General features: G+C 43.9%; 1 protein-coding gene across 1 annotated transcript in view; it reads right to left on the reverse strand.

Annotated features, from left to right (window-relative positions):
* Nucleotides 1-21,474, reverse strand: part of ATP6V0A2 (ATPase H+ transporting V0 subunit a2) — a 46,419-nt gene that overhangs the window by 14,122 nt on the left and 10,823 nt on the right. The window contains exons 4-13 of the mRNA XM_064379610.1: nucleotides 18,381-18,518; nucleotides 16,607-16,695; nucleotides 14,364-14,490; nucleotides 8,897-8,979; nucleotides 7,265-7,358; nucleotides 5,940-6,152; nucleotides 1,193-1,343; nucleotides 785-921; nucleotides 333-520; nucleotides 132-222 (exon numbers count right to left, since the gene is read on the reverse strand). Of these exons, the coding sequence (XP_064235680.1) occupies nucleotides 132-222; nucleotides 333-520; nucleotides 785-921; nucleotides 1,193-1,343; nucleotides 5,940-6,152; nucleotides 7,265-7,358; nucleotides 8,897-8,979; nucleotides 14,364-14,490; nucleotides 16,607-16,695; nucleotides 18,381-18,518 (1,311 nt within the window). The remainder of the gene's footprint in view (nucleotides 1-131; nucleotides 223-332; nucleotides 521-784; nucleotides 922-1,192; nucleotides 1,344-5,939; nucleotides 6,153-7,264; nucleotides 7,359-8,896; nucleotides 8,980-14,363; nucleotides 14,491-16,606; nucleotides 16,696-18,380; nucleotides 18,519-21,474) is intronic.

The raw sequence follows: 21,474 nt of genomic DNA on the forward strand, positions 1-21,474 counted from the left end.
CCCCTCCCCATCCCTGGGACTGGGATGCCCAGGGGCGCTAATGAGCCCCTCCCCTAGAGAACCTCATGGTGCCCAAAGCTAGTTGGCACCACAGAGCACCCAGAGATGACGACAGGGCACGGCACACTCACAGGATCAATGCCAAGGGGATAAGGGCCTCGGAACACTCCAGGAATGTTTGGGTCCAGCTGCAAAACCCTGTTGTGCCTGACGACACTGTCGCTGTAACAAAAAGCAGAGTGAGGAGGAGGAGGCTGACTGCGGGAGGAGGAAGGTCTAGGAAACACGCTTCCCACCCAGAGCATCGCCAGCGCCAGCTAAGGGACACTTACTTCCAAAGCACCATCTTGTTATGCTCTGTGGGGGTGTGGCTGGAGCTGTACATGGCAGACACGTTCCACTTGGAGCCGAACAGGTTGACTGACTTTGAAAAGCAGTCATTGTAGATGAGGCCGGTGTACACCGAGAACAGCCCCATCAGCAAGAGGATATACCGGCCATTAAAAAACATCCTCATGATCTGTGAAGGGCAAGAGCGGGGGTCAGAACACGGTTACTGGAGGGTGTCCACGTGGCAGCAGCCAGTGTGGGCACACCCCTCACTACTCCTCCCAGGACTTCTTGGAAAACAGCCTGACCTGCAGACATCACTGTCAGCCACAGGTGACAAGCCACACACCTGCCCAGCACAGCCACAGCCCACAGTGAACATCTAAGAGGTGTCTTTCAGTCACCACTAATGCCACCCAAACAGATATATGTGCTGGAGTGTTTAGATTTTTACCTCCTGTGACTGATTTAGTCTGGGATGATTTTCATTTAACACCAACAAGAGGGCAAACAAAAACATCACAAAGCCATGTCCAAAGTCTCCAAACATCACAGCAAATAAAAACGGGAAGGTGATGATGGTAAAAAGAGCTACAGAAAAAAAAGAAAGGGAAAGAGATTTCTGATTTACAGCAAATACAGAAAATCTGAGTTCATTCAAACACAATGATATATAATGATCTTGACTTTCTCCAGAATTCTCAAGATAGGATTGTGTGGTTACATTTAAAACCTTTTACTTTTAGATAAGATAGAGAAAAAGGAATGGTCAGCATCTTTTTCCAAACATCTATTTTATTCTTAGAGCAAGAATGCAGCAATGCCATAGGAAAAACGGGTATTTACAGATCCGACTTCCAACCTGGATTGACTTCCCTGTAGCTTCCAACTCCGTAAGCATCCACAATGTTCTGGAATCCCTCGGTGAATTTGTTGGTGCGGATCCGAGTCGGGGGTGTTTCTTTTGTGGGGATTATGTTCATGAAGGAGGGGATGGTAGCACCGCTCTCTCTCTTCCACATAAACAAGGAAACACAAAGAAATTACTATCCATATTCACCAAATCTCGGTTATTGCTTTGGCAAGGCTGTGTGTGTGGCTTTGGTGCAGGATCAATCTCCACTCAACAGGGTCGGGGCAGTGAGAGGGGCTAAAGGAAAAGTCCGTCTGTGAGGAAGCGGGGGGGCTTGGCGGGGGCGGCACTTGGGGGCTGTGGTCTCCAAGAAAGAAGGGCGAGAGCAGGACTGAGTGGGCCAGAAGTGAATGGGGGCTGGGAACACGGGGCACATGGGTATGGGGTAGGCTCAGAGTCACTGACAGAAAACTGACACTGAGTACTTTATCTCTGAAAAATGGTGAAGAAAGAGGAAGTTTGAGACAACTGTAATATACTTAATACAAAAATGAGAAAGGCAAGAATAAACCAAAATGACAACATGAATTCTATTATGGCAAAATCAAAAATATATCACTTGAACCCGGGAGGCAGAGGTTACAGTGAGCCGAGATCATGAGATCGTGCCACTGCACTACAGCCTGGTGACAGAGTGAGACTCTGTCTCAAAATAAAAAAAATAAAGAAAATTTCCTTGAGCAGCTGAGCATCTTTACCATGTTCCATAAATCTTTTTTTTCTTTTTTTAACCTCTGCCTCCAGGGTTCAAGATATTCCCGTGCCTCAGCCTTCCAAGTAGCTGGGATTATAGCATGCACCACCACACCTAGCTGATTTTTTTTGTATTTTGTATTTTTAGTATTTTTAGTAGAGACAAGGTCTCACCATGTTGGCCAGGCTGCTCTCGAACTCCTGGACTCAAGTGATCTGCCTGCCTGAGCCTCCAGAGTGCTGGGATACTGGCGTGAGCCACCGCATCCAGCCTCAAAAGTCTAATTTCATTTAAAAGTGAGAAGAGGAGGGAGGAGGCCAATCTTACACAAGGTCATAAGAAAAAAGCCAAGGAGCAGTTGAGAAGATGCCAGAAAGAATGTCCACAAAACAGATAAAACCAGTCACTTACTGTTTCAAAAGGAGTTTAAAGAATTAAGAAAATAATAGAAGACAGGAAAAAGCACCAGGAATCAGAATTAGAAAGACTCAGAAATGAGGTAACAGAACTAAAGAAAGGAATTAGGAAAAAAAAGAAAAAATTTGTTTCAGAAATAAGACAAAACTAAAAGGAACACAAAGGTGAAGAACCTTTCTTCATAATGCTGTAAGAGGAACACTTCAGCCTGAGGAAGCTGAAAAAGAAAATTTAAAAATAAAAAATAAAAAAAAGAGAAACAGAAGGGGCGAAGAGGAGAAATTTTACAAATCAAAATATGTGAAGAAAGACAAAAAGGATTCAAGGGAAAGTGAGAGACGCTGAAGGTAAGCAAAGAAGGGTCCACTGAAAGATGACGGAAGGTCCTAAAAGAAGAGAACCAAAGCAAGATGGCAGAGCAAATACCAAAAACTGTAACTCAGAAGAATGTTTATGAAATTAACAAAACCAACACCAAAGACTGTATCTTGGAAGAACACAGAGAAAGACCATTTAAAGAGACACATCTGGGCCAGGAGTGATGGCTCACGCCTATAATCTCAGCATTTTGGGAGGCCTGTGTGGATGGATCACTTGAGGTCAGGAGTTTGAAACCAGCCTGGCCAACATGATGAAACCCCATCTCTACTAAAAATACAAAAATTAGCCAGGCATAGTGGTGCAGACCTCTAGTCCCTAGTCACAGCTATTTGGGAGACTAAGGCAGGAGAATCACTTGAACTCAGGAGGCAGAGGTTACAGTAAGCCAATATCACACCACTGGACTCCAGCCTGGGCAAAAGAGCCAGACTCTGTCTCAAAAAAAAAAAAAAAAAAAAAAAGACACATTCTGTAAAATCATTGTTTTTTTTTTTGTTTGTTTGCTTTATTTTGTTTGTTTTCTTTTTGAGGCAAGGTCTGGCTCTGTCACTCAGGCAACGCAGCCTCAACCTCCCAGGCGCGAGCGATCCTCCCATCCCAGCCTCCAGAGTAGCTGGGATTACAGGTGCATCACTAGCTAATTTTTTAGTTTTTTGTAGAGGTGGGGTTTAACCATGTTGCCCAGGATGGAAATCGCTGGTCTTTAAAGAAAAAGAAAAGATCTTTCTTTTTCTAGGCAAGATGGAAAAAAAAAAAAAAACAGCTAAACTAAAAAAGCACATGAATTACAAGGAAAAGAAAATCAGATTAAAATCAGGCTTTTTGTCGGGAGCCTGGTGCCAGAACAAAATGGAGGAACAGCTGTAAGATAGTCAAGGGGGAAAAAAATGAGCCCAGAATTTTATTTCCAGAAAAACTAACTCCCAATTATAAAAGGCAGCAGACAGACAGACACTGTGATCAATGTGAGAATTCAGGGAATATGATTCTTCCAAGTTCCATGAAGCATCTCTAGGGAACAAGCTTCTGGTAGCCAAGTGACTAGAGAGATGTGAACCCAAGAACTGGGATCAGTAGGTCGGAAGCTCAGACTCCCCGCTTCCACCTGCACAGCCTGTTAGGAGTTCTGCATGTGAGACCCCTGTGTGCCTGATCAAATTCAATCTTGGTGACAGAAGAAAAGGCATCCTCTAGACACGAGCTGACTACCAAGGCAACTGTGAAGGGCTAGATTCATGAGGTGTGGGGAAGCAGGTGATGACCCGGCCTTCATCAACACTGGAGAATGTTTCAGTCACCTGCTTCTATCTTCGAAAGCCAGCTCGTTTTCAAGAAAACTAAAAATGCATGGAGAAAAATAACACAGGACAGGAAAGATGAGGAAAGGGAAGAGGCCGGGACTATGGGCAGTAAGAGGTGGGCTGCGAGCTCAGTACCCCTTGACAGGGAAAACCAAGAGTCAGAGCTGATGTCACCTCGATAAATAAGAATCATCTGTGTTTATCTCTCAAACAGATGGCTCATACTCTAAATAACAAAATACAATTTATGTGTTGCTGTCTTTCTCAGTACTGGGTATTTCATGTTTATGCCATAATGGACATTATATTTTACGTTTGTACCATCACAGAATTATGTAATGAGACAAGGTTACATAACCAAAAAACTCATGAAAAACGTGTTCCCTTAACTGTCACTTGAAATATGTAAACCTGTTCTTTCCATGACCAACGCCTGAGTTTAACATACAAGAAAAACCTCACAGGAACGTGGGAGAATTACTCTATAACCTCGAAGTGGGAAAAGCCTGTGATTCAAACTCCGGAAGGTGTAAGAGCAAAGATGAGTAAGTTCAACTATATTTAACAAAAAATTTCTGAGTAGCCAAAACAAATAATTAGAAATATCCTAAGTCAAAAGATAAGGGACAAACTGGGGAAAATATTCTTACTGGTGTCACAGACCAGGACCAAGAGAAATTGGTAAGAGAAAAGCCAACATACAATGGAAAATGACTGCAGAATATGAAGAGACAGTTCACAAAAGAGAAAATTCAAAAGGCTCTTATAAAAAAGGTATTCCCCTCACTCATAATGAGAGAAATACAACAGCTGACAACATCTATCAAAATCAGTCCAGCAATTCCATTTCTGGGAATTTATCCTACAAATAGATTTGTACGGCCAGGCACGGTGGCTCACTCCTGTAATCCCAGCACTTTGGGAGGCCAAGACGGGCAAATCACAAGGTCAGGAGTTCAAGACCAGCCTGATCAATATGGTGAAACCCTGTCTCTACAAAAAATACCAGAAAATTAGCCGGGCATGGTGGCACGCGCCTGTAGTCCCAGCTACTCAGGAGGCTGAGGCAGAAGAATTGCTTGAATCGGGAGGCAGATGTTGCAGTGAGCCGAGGTCACATCACTGCACTCCAGCCTGGGTGACAGAGTGACATTCCTTGTCAAAAAAAAAAAAAGATTTGTACATCATAGTACTATTTGTAAAAGTGAAAACTGCCTAAATGACCAGAGAACTGGTTAAATAAGCCATAGTATGCACACAGCAGAATATAAAATAGTTACAAGAAAAAGAGAATTTTATTAAGTGAAAAGAACGTATAAATATATTTCTTCCCTTTTGAGAAGAAAAAGATAAATATTATCTATTTATATCTGCTTATCTATGGTTAAGAAACTCAAAGAAATAACAGCACTGAGTAACGGTTATCTCTGAGTGGAGAAAGCGGACAAGTGAGGCTGTGGGGTGGGTGGAATCCGCTGCACTGTGTCTTTCATACTCTCATTTCTCTTCACTTTTAAACCATGTGAATGAATTACTTACTCAAAAGAGCAATTTAAAAACGCACATACACACACACAGCTTTGAATAACCAGCTCACCATAATTTAAGTTAAAATACAGAGCCAAGGCTGGGCTCAGTGGCTCACACCTGTAATCCCAGCATTTTGGGAGGCCGAGGCAGGAAGATTGCTTGGGACCAGGAGTTTGAGACAAGCCTGGGCAACACAGCAAAGCCTCATCTCTATTTTAATTTTTTTAAATTAATATTTTAAAAAACCAAAAGAAGAGTCAATACAGTGCATTCTCATTACTCTATGAAATTCTCACTTCCTTTATTTCTCTGAACGTATCAGTTCCATTAGTTTCTCTTCTGTTCCTGGCAGAGGAGAGGAAGGCGGCCTTACCGAGCCCTCCTCCAGCGCCCGGCGCAGGTCCTGCAGATCGGCCTCGGGACACCAGACCTCGGCGATGAGGCACTTATTGGTCACATCGAAGCTACACATGTTCAGCATGTGGTAGATGGCCTTCATTTTCTTCACCTGGATCACACGGCTGTAGACAGACTCGGCCGCTTTACATAGCACTTGCCTCAAATAGTCCTCAGTTTTGTGCAGCACCTGGGGACGAACAACAGGGGCTTTCAGCGGAAGGGGCATGTTTTGGTTTTTGTCCACCTGGCACTCGACTTCCTTTAGAAGACTTTCTCCCCACTGACGGAGGATCATTCCAGGCACCTGTCTCTCCTGGTGGCTGATAAGGGAGCCATTCCTTCTTTCCTCTCCCCGCCTCTAGTACCACTCAGAGGTGGGCAGAAAAACCTAAGCTCAGTCAATCATATACCCTCTTTTGGGAGGTTGCCTCTGGAGAACATGATCTCAGGGGCACAGGAATGGTGACACATCATCGTCACTGCAGCAGTGTGACGGCCTACCAGGGTCCAGCAAGCTCCCTGGGTTCCTACGCACTCCCAAGCTTGGCCTCGCCTCTATCAACCCTGTGACTCACCAACAAACGCCCATCCCAATCCTGCCAGAGATCCTCTCTCGCTTAAGTGAGCCAGAAGGATGCTTCTTGCCAACAAGAACCCTCACTGTCATCAGAAGAAAAATGAATTTAAATCCTACAGGTAAAATAATGCCCACCATGTTAACTGGGGCTGGCTTGTCTCCTGTGATCAGGAATTACAATCCAGGCTGAGTGTGGTGACTCACACCTGTAATCCCAGCACTTTGGGAGGCTGGGGTGGGAGAATCATTTAAGGTCAGGAATTTGAGACCAGCCTTGGCAACAAGGCGAAACTCTGTCTCTGCTAAAAATACAAAAATTAGCCAGGCATGGTGGTGCATGCCTGTAATCCTGGCTACTTGGGAGGCTAAAGCAGGAGAATCACTTGAACCCAGGAGGCAGAAGTTGCAGTGAGCCAAGATTACGCCACTGCACTCCAGTCTGGGCAACAGAGCGAGATCCTATCTCAAAAAAAAAAAAAAATTACCATCCAACATATCAAAGGTGACCACAGAATCTTTTTTTAAAACCCCATTATTATTACTGATGCTCCTAACAGGTTGCTAAAATAAAACTTCCATTGGGAGGAGGAGCAACATTCCAATCTCACTAGAACATCTGGATTTGTCTACAACCAATATTATCTGTTTTAAAAAGGAGAGAAAATGGACTTGTAAACGTTTGGCAGCCCTCAGATAAGGAGGCCCGCTTCCGGCTCACTCACAGTGTAGAGATCTTGAATGCGCGTGTTCAGCCCCTCCTGGATCTCCCTCCGCTCCTCGGCCGTGTTTGGATAGGGGTACACGTGGCAGTGGTAGCTGGAAGACAGAGTTGAACACGCTGTCACATCTGTCAGTGCTAGAACTAAACACATTCACCTCCCCTGCACATCTCCCAACAAAACGGAATGAAAGCAGCTGTCTGGGAGAGATGGGTGCAGACGCAGGCATCCGCCCTTGGACAGGCCGTGCATACGGATGCTCAGCAAGCACCTGCTGAGTGAAACAAATCCAGCTAACTCCCTCTTGGATCCAAATTCCACTCCCGCCCTCAATGATTCCCGGCAGTTCATTCCCAATTCCAACTTTCTAAAATTCAACAATATCCTTGGGCTGGGAATCACTGAACAGGCATAAACACAAACACAAAGACACACACAGACACAAACAGACACACACACACAGACACACACACACGAAAACGAAAGGAGAAGAGGGCTCTGGCTTCCTAGCAGTTGCCTTTGACAGGGTCCGAAGTCTCCCTGAGCCAGTGTTTTCTCCAGGGCCACTCAGTGCCCAGACCTCAAGGGGGAATGCTGAGCTTTGTCCCCCAAACTGCAGGCATTCCTGGACCACCTTCATATGTCAACACCATACCTTTATTTTTCTTTAAGTTCTGCCTTTGAAAAATTAAACACCTATTCTAGCCTTATCCTAAGCAACAATATCTGTGAAATCATGTGTTTGCTGAGCTGGGTATAGTTTTCTAATCTATAATAAAACAAATATCTGTCTATTAAAATAAAAGCTTTATGTGGGTAACACCTGAAGTTACTTTCTATTCCACCAACTGAGAACCAAATTCTGGTAAACAGAAAACACCCAAATCCCACCCTTACCCTGCAAGAATCAAGGCAAGATGAGTTCTCCATTGGTGTAAGAAAGCAAAGGGCTGTTCTTTTGAGTTTTCTGACTTGATTTGGCTTTTGCTTATGTTCCCATTTGCTGACGGGAATAAGTCACAGATGACTGTTGTACCACTACTCAAAATTACCGATGGCTTATGCCAAACTGACGTCTTTCACCTGATCATCTCATTTAGTCCTAAAAGATCTATAAGGCACTCTCCCCTTTTATAGATGAAGAAACTGAGGCTTGGCCACTTGTCCAAGTGAGTCCAGTGAGACAGTGGCACAGGGAGGCTCTGCATCCAGACAGGCCGCCAAACACCCCCTCCTCACCACACACCACAGCCCTGCCCCAGGGTAACCAGGACAGAAGAGGTGCCACGTGCTCAGTGACGACAGATAAGCCCAACGGGTAGCTCAAAGCAACAGGAAGTCACAACATATGAAAACTTCATTCCTTTTTCAACCAATCTGAAGCCTTGATCCTCCAAGGAAAAAAGTCAAATCTAGAAATATTATTAACATGGTCTCTACTTTTAAATAATTTTAAGGAATGCACTGACAAGAGAGATGACGAATTAAATGTTTAAGAACTTAGCAGTGCAGCAAAGAAATCATATAACAAAAACTAGCAGCCACCCTATTTCTGACTCCAGAGGGATACTGAAGGAAAACCAGAGGTGACTGAATATAAAGACATAAATGAAATGAAATGTTTCTTTTTCTTACCAATCACATATCTTCTTAACCTTGTGGCCAATCTGCTCTCCCCAAAAGGATATTAAAAAGACATACCATTTTATGACTTCCCCCTACAAAGAATGAATAAGGGTAAGTGTTACTTCTGCATATACAACTTCTAGAATTTTGGCAGCTCAAACACTGTCAAAGCATTCATTCATTCATTCACTCAATACAGTCAATCCTCCTTATTTGAGGAGTCTGTAATTATAAATGTACCTACTTGCTGTAACAGCCCCAAATCAATCCACAGAGCACTTTCAGTCATGTGCAGAGCAGCCAAAAATTTTAGGCACCTGACACCCACATTCCCAGGTAAAGTCCAACAAGGTGACACCCTGCCTTCCCATCTCCACTGTCAGACTATCAACGAGTGTCCTGTTTGTTGTCATGTTTTTCACACTTCGGTACTTTTTCTGGTGATTTCACGATATAAAACAGCCCCCAAAGATTGTCCTGAGGTGCAGTCTGGTGTCCTAAGCACAAGACAGCTGTGATGTGCCTGACGGAGACACGGCATGTGTTAGGGATGCTTCGTTCAGGCTCGAGTCACAGAGCTGCTGGCTGGGAGCTTAATGTGAATACTCAACTCCTGTGTTTCTCCTAGGAGCAGTGGCTCCACGGTTGACGATTTAGAGAGCTCAGTGACTTTATGAACATAATTACTGTAAATAATGAAGAATCACCTGTATTTACAAATACCCAACAAAACAGAATTCTATAAAACCTGAATAGGGGCCAGGCGCGGTGGCTCACGCCTGTAATCCCAGCACTTTGGGAGGCCAAGGCGGGTGGATCACGAGGTCAAGAGATCGAGACCATCCTGGTCAACATGGTGAAACCCCGTCTCTACTAAAAATACAAAAAAAATTAGGTGGGCATGGTGGCGCGTGCCTGTAATCCCAGCTACTCAGGAGGCTGAGGCAGGAGAATTGCCTGAACCCAGGAGGCAGAGGTTGCGGTGAGCCGAGATCGCGCCATTGCACTCCAGCCTGGGTAACAAGAGCGAAACTCCATCTCAAAAAAAAAAAAAAAACCTGAATAGGTTTTTAGCCTATTTGCCAGGCACTATTATAGATGCCAGAGATACAGCAGTAAGGAAAACAGACAAAAATCCCTGACCTGGGAGGGGAAGGGAACTTATATTTAACCTGACAGCAAAAGAAACAAAGAAAGTAGGCCAAGTAGAGATAAGTGCTCTAAAGAGCGTATGCAGGATGAGGAGACAGGAGAGAAGGCGGGCTTGGGCACTGTGATCTCACACAGGACGGGCAAGGAAGACCTCCCCGAGAAGGTGACATCTAAGCATAAAGACATGCAGGTAAGCTTCAAGTCAGAGTAAATGGAAAAAAAAATGCAGGAGTGAGGACACCAGCCCGTAGATGCTGGGAGAAGAGACTTCCAGGCAGAGGAGAAACACACACAGAAGCTCGGTCAGGAGACTCAAGGAGGCCAGCACTGCCGGGGAGGGATGTAGTAACACAGCGCAGAGATGTGACGAGGGCCACAGGCCCACTGTGCGCCTCCAAGGGGTTTTGGTGAGGAAAACAGGAGGCCCCTGGAGGGTCCTGAGTAGAGGATGAAATGATCTGACTGTGGTTTCCTAGGGATCATTCAGGATGCTGGGAGAAGAGACCAGGGTGAGGCAGAGGCAGGAGCAGGAGCCCAGCCAGGAGAGGCAGGTGCAGGGACGAGATCTGGACAAGGAGGGAGGCAGAGTGAGGAGAGGTGGCCAGACTCCCTATTTAAAAGACATGATCACCAGATCTACTGAGGGATTCAAGTGAGACTCAAGAAACAGAGAAGAGTGGGGAGAAACCCAGGGCTTTCAGCGTGCGCAGTTAGATCGGTGGGTCTGGAGGGCAAGTCTGGGAGGAAAGATCACATGTTCAGTTTTAGGCAAAAGCAGAAAAACGTCTTTGAGATACTTAAAGGAGATATGGAATAGACAGACTTAAAAGTCTAATATTATGGGGACAGGTCCAAGCTAGGAATATACATATTTGGGGCATAAAATTCTGTGAGATCCCTAAGGGCAAAAAGAAGAGGGAAGCTGTCCAAAAATTGAGCCCTGGGCCTCAAGGAACAGGAGTACAGGCTGGGGAGCTACAGCACTGCATGGGCAGGTGGTGGTGGGAGGGAGGGGATGGCAGGAGTGGGAGGGGGAGGATGTGGCTGGGAGAATGAATGCAATGAATAAGTCAGTTAACTGAGCAACCCACCAAACACACTGTGGATAATGGAAGCCGACTTCACACTGTCAGGAAAGAGTTAAAACCAGGAAAAAGAGGCCGGGAACAGTAATCCCAACATTTTAGAGGGCCAAGGCAGGAGGATCGTTTGAGCTCAGGAGTTCAAGACCAGCCTGGGCAACACAACCACTTAAGGCACAAGGCAGAAGAAGTGCCACACAACAGAAAAACACAAACTATACAACCAAAGACAACACTCATGTCTAGCTTTGATGCAGAGAGAATGGTCAGCATTTAGAAAGGACATCAACGGGAAAAAATGGCTAAAAATAGTCTCTGGTGTCTGTAATGACTTCAAGGGGGTCAGACATTGAACCCAAAAGACACTAAACCTGACACTATAAACAAATCCTAGAACCTGAGTCAAAGTTACCAAATAAAACACCCCTATCTTATCCAGAAAACGACTGAGAGAACACACACTGGCACGTTAACAGTAGCTCAGCATAGGAAGCTAACAAGTGTTTTCCACATTGTTCCCAATTTTCTATAACAAACATGCATTTTCTTTATAACTATGGGGACAGTATTGTATTTTCAAGACATACATCTATCCATTCTCTGTATTCCTTCAGAGATGATTACTGCTCTTTAACATATTCCATAAAAATTTGGCACAAGAGGCCGGGCGCGGTGGCTCACGCCTGTAATCCCAGCACTTTGGGAGGCCAAGGCGGGCAATCGCTTGAGATCAGGAGTTCGAGACCAGCCTGGCCAACATGGCGAAACCCCGTCTCCATTAAAAATGAAAAAATTAGCCGGGCATGGTGGCGGGCACCTGTAATCCCAGCTACTTGGGAGGTTGAGGCAGGAGAATTGCTTGAACCCAGGAGGTGGACACGGTTGAAGAAGCCCAAGAGAACTCACAAATTCTATTTAAAAAATACTTTTTTAACTTGAGTAAATGCTATCCATGAGAATGACTGGTGTTTTTTCTTAACAAAGAAACTCAAAAAATATGCAAATGCTACTTCAGAGCAGTTTTGATCTTAGTTTTAATCATCAGCTTGAAATAGAAAAGTCACCAAGGTCACAACTGAAGGACAATTAACGGATGACTACTGGCGGTTACAAAAGCTACAAAACAGCAGAAAATATTACAGGTGTGCGGTTAATGAACAGCATAACTGATTAGATTTCAAACTGATTAGATTTTTATTTTAGAAATCAAAAACAAATCACAGGCTGGGCACAGTGGCCCACGCCTGTAATCCCAGCACTTTGGGAGACCAAGGCACTGCATCACCTAAGGTCAGGAGTTCAAGACCAGCCTGGCCAACATGGTGAAACCCCATCTCTACTAAAAATACAAAAACGAACCGGGTGTGGTAGTGTGAGCCTGTAATTCCAGCTACTCAGGAGGCCGAGAGGAGAATCGCTTGAATCCAGGAGGTGGAGGCTGCAGTGAGCTGAGATCGCACCACTGCACTCCAGCCTGGGTGACAGAGCAACACTCCATCTAAAAAATAAAAAAAATAAAAAAATTTAAATAAACCACAGCCAAATTTCTCTTTTTGTGTCAAAACTACTATGAGATGTGTATTAATCTTACAGCCAAAATTCCTGAAGCCAACCTAGAAAAAAATAAGAACCTTTCCTCAAAATTCAGAAAACCAAGTTCCTTTTCTACCTTTAGTAGATCAGCAGTTCATCCTCATTAAAAGCAAGTTACCTTTACTGTGAAGTCTAAAAAACAGAGCTATCATAACAGTGATTATGACTCTGTCTCTCCCCTGCCTCTGCCCTGTCTCCTGAACTATTCAGCCCCACAGCTGTTAGGTGTGTATGTGGGGACAGATGGAGTTGGTTCTATAGCTGTAAACGTATATGTGCATGTGCTTTTGTGTGTCCCCAAGCTACCTCTGACATAGCCAAGGAAAAGCAACCCCTCAATAACAATGGGCACACCCAAGAAGCCACATCTTGGCTTCAAAATACCAAAATTTGCACTTAAAGAAAAAAGCCTCCTTGAAGAAACAGTTGATTCCAGAGCTATGTGAGAGGAACTGCAACATGCATCTAGACGTCCTGCTGTATAAAAAAAGTGCTCAAAAGGTGATGGGAACATGTAAAATGGATAAAAAGGCCAGCCTGAATGGGTTCCAACTGGCCAAATCTAGGAGAATGTGAGTATCGAAACAAGTAATCAAAACAACAGAATATAACCCATCAAATAAAATAGGAAATAAAGGAGAGAGCTGAAAATCTGATGGAGAATGGGATATTTACAGTTTCAAACACGAAAAAAGAGTAACTTCACAGCGAAGCCTAAAAAGTACTGCCTTAATCAAGTGATCACAGTGACCACCACCAGTAAGGGAACAAACGGAACTGCTGGCACCTGACGGTGCAATGAGAAGAACGCAGTCCCACCTCAGCAACGCTCCTGCCAGAGACATGTGACCTGAACTGAATCATGAGAAGACACCCGAGAAACCCAAACCCAGAGACATGCTACCCAAAAAACTTGTAATATTTTAAAATGTCAAGGTCAGAAAAGCAAGGGAAGTCTGAGAAACTGTCCCAGAATGAAGGAGACCACAGACAGGCCAGGCCTGGCATGGTGGCTCAGGTCTGTAATCCCAATACTTCGGGAATCGAAGGCAGAAGATGGCTTGAGGCCAGGAGCTCAAGACCAGACTGGGCAGCCTACTAAGAGCCCCATCTCTACCAAAAATAAAAAGTAAATTTAAAAAAAAAAAAAGGCCAGGTGAGGAGGTTCACACCTGTAATCCCAACACTTTGGGAGGCTCTGAGAGGCCCACGTGAAAGGATCGCTTGAGGCCAGGAGTTTGAGACCAGCCTGGGCAACAGAAGGGGACCCCATCTCCTTAAAAAAAAAAACAACAACAACAAAGTTTAAAAAAAGAGACAGTTAAGACATGACAATGAAATCTACATGTGATGCTTAATTAAATTATTTGCTTTGACAGTACTAGGACAACTGGTGAAACCTGAATGAGACTCAAGGCTCAGGATGTAGTAAAGTATCTACATTCATTCCCTGACTGATAGTCATATTCTGGCTATAGAAGACAATGTCCTGATTTCAGGTACTATATACACACATATGGTTGGGGATATAAGGCATCAGGTTAACAACTTCTTATCAAATTGTTCAGGAGAAAGACATTCTCTCTACCTTATCTCCAGCTCTGCTGTCAGTCCATCATTGCCAAAAGGTGATGGTGACATTTACTCACTGTTTCAGGGTCTTCGAGGGACTCATCCAGTTCTGCATAGGACACAATGGTGTACCCTTTGCAGGCTCTCCACAACATTTTTTCAAATGCTTCCACTTTTCCTTGGTTGATTAGGCCAGACACAAATCTGTGAGACAATAAAGTCAATCTGTAGTCAACTGAAAGCAATAAACATTATGAAACTACATTAAAAGAATGATAAAGACTTCCATCTCTACCAAGTGGCGAATATATCCTGAAAGCCTTCCAACAGCAAAACATCTCAAGTGCTGGGTACAATATTTTTCAAACTTCTTTTTAAATGTATACATGAGCTTATAATAAAGAGAAATTCTTGGCTGGGTACGGTGGCTCACGCCTGTAATCCCAGCGCTTTGGGAGGCTGAGGCGGGTAGGTGACCAGATCAGAAGTTCAAGACCAGCCTGGCCAAGATGGTGAAACCCCGTCACTACTAAAAACACAAAAATTAGCCAGGCGTGGTGGCAAACGCCTGGTATCCCAGCTACTCGGGAGGCTGAAGCAGGAGAATTGCTTGAACCCAGGAAGTTGAGACTGCAGTGAGCAGTGATCACACCACTGTAATCTAGCCTGGGCAACAGAGCAACTCCATCTCAAAAAAAAAAAAAAAAAATTCTTGGAATCCAAAGGGAAAACAGGACCTCACAGCTGTCCTGATTATGACATTGAACCCAGTATCTTAAAGCCTTATGTTAATGCCGGCATGGGACGCAGGAGCCAAGAACTGGGTCTAGATAAGGTGAGCAAATACAACTGACTCCCCTCTCCAGCTGGGACTGCTCCATGCACAAAGAGCTACACCTTCAGTGAATGAGTGGACCAGAAAAAAACCCACCTTGCAAAGGAGCCTGGGGCCTACATGTAAACTTATTTCCATTTTGGTTCTAGATGAAGGGAGAAGTCTTCCCTAAGAATTTATAACCACAGGTTAAAATTCACTCAGGTTTGAGGCTTAAAATCCCAATGCTGAGAAAAATATAAAGGATTCCAGGTTGACAGAGCACTCCCAGGTACCCGGCAAATGTCAAAACAAATTCTCTCTGGAGGAAAACATCCTCAAACTAAACATCACTGAATTCCTTCAGATAAGGAACTGCGAAATATGAGTTTATAGTAATTTTAAAAATCACTAATCATGGGTCTGGAGTGGTGGCTCACGCCTGTAATCCCAGCACTTTGGGAGGCTGAGGCGGGTGGATCACGAGGTCAAGAGATGGAGACCATCCTGGTCAACATGGTGAAACCCCGTCTCTACTAAAAATACAAAAAATTAGCTGGGCATAGTGGCGCGTGCCTGTAATCCCAGCTACTCAGGAGGCTGAGGCAGGAGAATTGCCTAAACCCAGGAGGCGGAGGTTGCGGTGAGCAGAGATCACGCCATTGCACTCCAGCCTGGGTAACAAGAGTGAAACTCTGTCTCAAAAAAAAAAAAAATCACAAATCACATGAGAAAACAGGTTACCATTAGTTTCAGTAAGCAGAAAGAATAAACAGCAGAAGGAGAACTTTAAAGTATGATTAATTTAAAAAATGAGGTCAGACACGGTGGCTCAAGACTGTAATCCCAGAACTTTGGGAGGCCAAGGCAGGCAGATCACCTGAAGTCAGGAGTTCAAAACCAGCCTGGTCAACATGGAGAAACCCCATCTCTACTTTAAAAAACACAAAATTAGCCAGGCGTGGTAGTGCACGCCTGTAATCCCAGCTACTCAGGAGGCTGAGGCAGGACAATCGCTTGAACCTGGGAGGCAGAGGTTGTGGTGAGCCGAGATCGCGCCATTGCACTCTAGCCTGGACAGCAAGAGTGAAACACTGTCTCAAAAAAAAAAAATTAACCAATTCAGTTTAGCCACCAAGTTTCTACCAGACAAGATTTGATGGCTGAATGACCAATTGTTTTAGGTTTACAGAAGTAACACTGAATGACGTTTGTTTCTTTACAGCTCATTATACCAAAAGTATAAATTTCCATTGTATTGAGTAAAAAAGTCAATACAGCGGAGTAATTCAGTTCAACAAGTAGAGGAGTACAGCGTTTTTTTAAACAAATATTCATTATCTTTCATTCAACCCTAGGCTTTAAAATGGTCCCCATTCTATTGCTATGGGAGAAAAAAAAAAGAAACAAACAAAAAACGGTTCCCATTCATCCCCTCTGTGGAGCTCATCTGCCTTCTACAAGAAGAGCAGTATGAAGCCTGACATGCCAGGCCTTGTCACCTACCCCAGTTTTGCTCCCAGCCTCTGCATACAGCTGTAATCCAACAAAGAATCATTCTCTAAGGATGGGAACTCTTCATAAGTGGGTTCAAACTAGAAAGAGACATATGAAACTAAGTGTGTTTAATTAAAAGTGACACTTTATTTCTCTTGTCAAATTTCCAAACAAGTTTATAGGGCATCCTAACTAACTACTTAGATCTGGGTGCAAAGGCTTCTAAAGCAACTTAGATCTATAACTCAACTCTCATAAACAGAAAGATAACTTCCCCATCCCTTATTTGTAAGCCACTTGAAGACATTTACATAAAAGACAGTTACAGTTTAATCACTGCCTTCATCCAAGATAAAGTAACTTTATCAAAGATCACTATTATATCAAATGAAACGAAGCTTAGAACAGATGCACTTTTCTTTTTTTGAGACGGAGTCTTGCTCTGTAGCCCATGCTGGAGTGTAATGATGTGATCTTGGCTTACTGCAACCTCCACCTCCCAGGTCCCCATTCAAGCAATTCTCCTGCCTCAGCCTCCCGAGTAGCTGAGAGACAGGCGTGCACCACCATGACCAGCTAATTTTTGTATTTTTAGTAGAGACAGGGTTTCACCATGTTGGCCAGGCTGGTCTTGAACTCCTGACTTTGTGATCTGCCTGCCTTGGGCTCCCAAAGTGCTGGGATTCCAGGCGTGAGCCACCGTGCCCGGCCTCAGATGCACTTTTTTCTTTATACTCAGCTCCATAAAGTGCTACTACATGGACTATTCTTTATCCTTTTTTTCTTTTTTTTTTTTAGATACAGGGTACAGGGTCTCACACTGTCACTCAGGCTGTAGTACAGTAGCATAATCATAGCTCACTGCAGCCTCAAACTTCTGGTCTCAAGTGATCCTCTCACCTCAGCCTCCCTGGTAGCTGGGACTACAGGTGTGCACCACCACACTCAGCTAATTTTTTATTTTTTATATAGACAAGTTCTCATATTAATTCTCACTATGTTCGGGCTGGTCTTGAACTCTTGGGCTCAAGCCATCCTCCAGCCTTGGCCTCCCAAAGTGCTGGGATTACAGATGTAAGTCACTGTATCTGACCTATTCTTAGAAATTATAGATTATTCTTTCACTTCCTTTACTCAGAAATTTGGAAAAACTAAATTTTAGAGTTCAACGTCCTTCATTCAATTTATTTCCCATGCTCATAAAAAATTTTTTCAACCACAAACTAAACCATGTTATAAATATTTAGTACTGTAATTGCTAAAAACAACTAACACAGGAAATGGCTCTTTAAAACTTTTTTTAAAGTCATACAATCCAACTGAAAAATAAAGTCAAGGTTTAAATTTAATCTCCTAAGGCCGGGCATGGTGGCTCACCCCTATGGTCCCAGCACTTTGGGAGGCCGAGGCGGGTGGATCAACTGAGGTCAGGAGTTCGATACCAGCCTGGCCAACATGGTGAAATCCCATCTCTACTAAAAATACAAAAAATTACAGGTGTGGTGATGTGAAGTGCCTGTAATATCAGCTACTAAAGAGGCTGAGGCAGGAGAATCTCTGAACCCGGAAGGCAGAGAGTGCAGTGAGCTGAGATTGTGCCACTTCATTCCAGCTTGGTCAACAAGAGCAAAACTCCATTTCAAAAAACAAATAAACAAATAAATTTAATCTCTTTTAAAAAAGCAACATATCTATATGAACTAATAGCATATTAGTTCATAGACTAATAAAGTCTACAGATTTTTATAAAAGAAATTGTATTTCCTCACGAGTCACTCAGTACCTCAACGTTGCGTTTCACAAAGGTTTTTGTCACTCTCAGCATGTGAGTGTACTCAATCAGTTCCAGCAAGTTCTTCCTCAGTTTCTCCTTGTTCTTAGTGACTTCTCTCAGTTCAACCTCGAGCTTCTGCAACTGCTCCTAAAACAAAATAGTGGTTACTTAAGAGGTTGGATTAGTTCCAGTTGTGATTCCAACAATCTTCGTACAATATACCAAAACCAGTGACGTTTCTTTTTTGAGATGGAGTCTTGCTGTGTTGAGATGGAGTCCAGCCCAGGGCTGGAATACAGTGGCCCAATCTTGGTTCGCTGCAACCTCCAAGCAATTCTCCTGCCTCAGCCTTCTCTGGGTAGCTGGGACTACAGGTGTGTACCACCACACCCAGCTAATTTTTTTTGTATTTTTAGTAGAGAAGAGGTTTCACCATGTTGGCCAAGCTTGTCTTGAACTCTTGACTGTGGGAGATCATCAGGATGGTTAGAAAGATTGTAAAATTATAGAATATAGTCACAAACCTCCTTGGAAGGCCGAGAAGTTTGCATAGTTTCAGTAGTTTTGGTTGAAACCAGCCTAATTCCCTTTACCTTTAGTTGATAAAAGCAAATAACTAGGGAATGTGAAGCAGTTTATCTGAATAACTTGTTTACTCATGTGATCCTAAAAATAACCTTTAATCTTTCACAGGCCAGATGGCTCTCTCAAGGGGAAGCCAACCAGATTTATCACCCACAAATGGTGTTTGCTTTAGGCCTCAGAACCTGGCCTTTAATCATTATGCACAAGTGTGTTGACTCAGAGCCTCTGTTATTAAATCTACACTGAATAAATGCCTGGAGTGCCAGCTACTCAAGGCCAATAGCTGCTATCTCTCTCAGCATTGTCTGTGATTGGCCATGGACCCCCAGCCCACTCTTTCACTAGAGATTTATTTGAGTGAATTTGTTCATCCATCGCTAAGTCAGTCTGCAGGTTAGCCCTGACACTTGACCTCAGGTGATCCATACACTTTGGACTCCCAAAGTGCTGGGATTACAGGTGTGAGCCACCATGCCTGGCCCCAGTGGGGGCTTTAAAAAGCAAGAATTTATGTGAGTTTGGTAGGGATACGAAAACATGCAAAGGTTTTAAAGGCCCATTATTGGCCAGGCACAGTGGCTCACAGGCCTGTAATCCCAGCACTTTGGGAGGCCGAGGAGGGTGGATCACTTGAGGTCAGGAGTTTGAGACGAGCTTGGCCAACATGGCGAAACCCTGTCTCTACTAAAAATACAAAAAAATTAGCTGGGCATGGTGGTGTGCACCTGTAATCCCAGCTACTCAGGAGGCTGAGGCAGGGGAATCACCTGAACCCAGGAGATGGAGGTTGCGGTGAGTGGAGATGGCACAATTGCACTCCAGCCTGGGCAACAGAGCAAGACTCCTTCTCAAAATAAACAAAAAAAAAAAAAATAGAAATAAAAGCCCATTTATTGTTTTATATTAATTTAGGTAATTTTTGTGAGGTTCATGCCACATATGAGCTAAAATATTCCGGAGGCTGTGATGACTATGAGATCCCCAAGACTGGCCCTCTTTTCTATCCGCAAGTGCCATCATTTCTTGCGGATCTCCTTTGTCTGCTTATCCATGTCACGCATCAAAGAATCCTCCTCTTTAAGTCTACATTTCCTTTTTTTGCAACACAGGATATGTTTAGATAATCTTTTCTAACATTTTCCTAGTCTCTAGCATATGAGTTTCTATGCAGTCACATTTACACAATTAATTGAGCATAAAAATTCATGAGAATCTGCCAGGAGCGGTGGCTGACACCTATAATCCCAGCACTTTGGTAGGCTGAGACATGTGGATCATGAGGTCAGGAGTTCAAGACCAGCCTGGCCAAGATGGTGAAACACTGTCTCTACTAAAAATACAAAAATTAGCCAGGCACAGTGGCAGGCACTTGTAATCTCAGCTACTTGGGAGGCTGAGGCAGGAGAATTGCTTGAACCTAGGAGGCGGAGGTTGCAGTGACCCAAGATCATGCCACTGCACTCTAGCCTGGGCAACAGAGCAAGACTCTGCCTCAAAAAAAAAAAAATTCATGAGAATCTTTAATAGTTAGTTACATACTAAACATCCTTAAAAATACTTAAGCATTGCTGGACGCAGTGGCTCATGGCTGTAATCCCAGCACTTTAGGAGGCCAAGTTGGACAAATCACAAGGTCAGGAGTTTGAGACCAGCCTGGCCAATATGGTGAAACCACATCTCTACTAATAATACAAAAATTAGCTGGGCATGGTGGCACACACCTATAGTCCCAGCTACTTGGGAGGGTGAGGCAGGAGAATCGCTTGAACCCGGGAGGCAGAGGTTGCAGTGAGCCGAGATCACGCCACTGCACTCCAACCTGGGTGACAGAGTGGGACTTTGTCTCAAAAAAAAAACAAAACACATAAGTATTAAAACTTCAGAAGCAAAAATCTGTAAAGCAAATCACTGAGTCAATGAAAACTTATATTCAAAAAACCACTTAACATACTACATTCATTACTTCTGCTTTGCCTTATACTGTACACAGTCATCACTATGTTTGTAATTATATCACGACCAACCCATCAAACAGGCCAAGCCAGATGACTGCTTTTACTCAGCTGGTTGGAGGGTTCTCTCTGGAGTCTCCTCAAGTGCTGAATGACTTCATCCCAGATAAACAAAGGAAGCAGCAATTGAATGGCTTCAGTTATACAATGATAATTGTTTTAGAAGAGATATTAAGAGCTCCTATTTCACAGGGTGAGGAACGAATTCATGGGGTGGGGGATACTAATAAACAGCACAGGCAAGTGCTCTCACCGGGAACACCTGTATCCCCAGCACATCAGCCAGGGAACTCAGGGTGACAGAATGCTGCTTGCTGCCCCCCCAAGACAACCCACAGACTGCATACCAGCTTCCAAAAATTAAATGGGGGAGGGCCAAGGTGAATGTGGGAGGGCTGTGAAGGCACACGACTGAAGTCTTAATTCCTTGCACAAGAAGAGGCAGCTAAGGCATGGGTGACCCTGGGATGAACTTTCTGAAACAGTACAAGATCATGAATCAGGCT

Source organism: Aotus nancymaae, unplaced genomic scaffold (assembly GCF_030222135.1).
Source record: "Aotus nancymaae isolate 86718 unplaced genomic scaffold, 86718_ANA_hifiasm-v0.15.2.pri h1tg000021l, whole genome shotgun sequence".
In the NCBI taxonomy this organism is placed as follows: Eukaryota; Metazoa; Chordata; class Mammalia; order Primates; family Aotidae; genus Aotus; species Aotus nancymaae.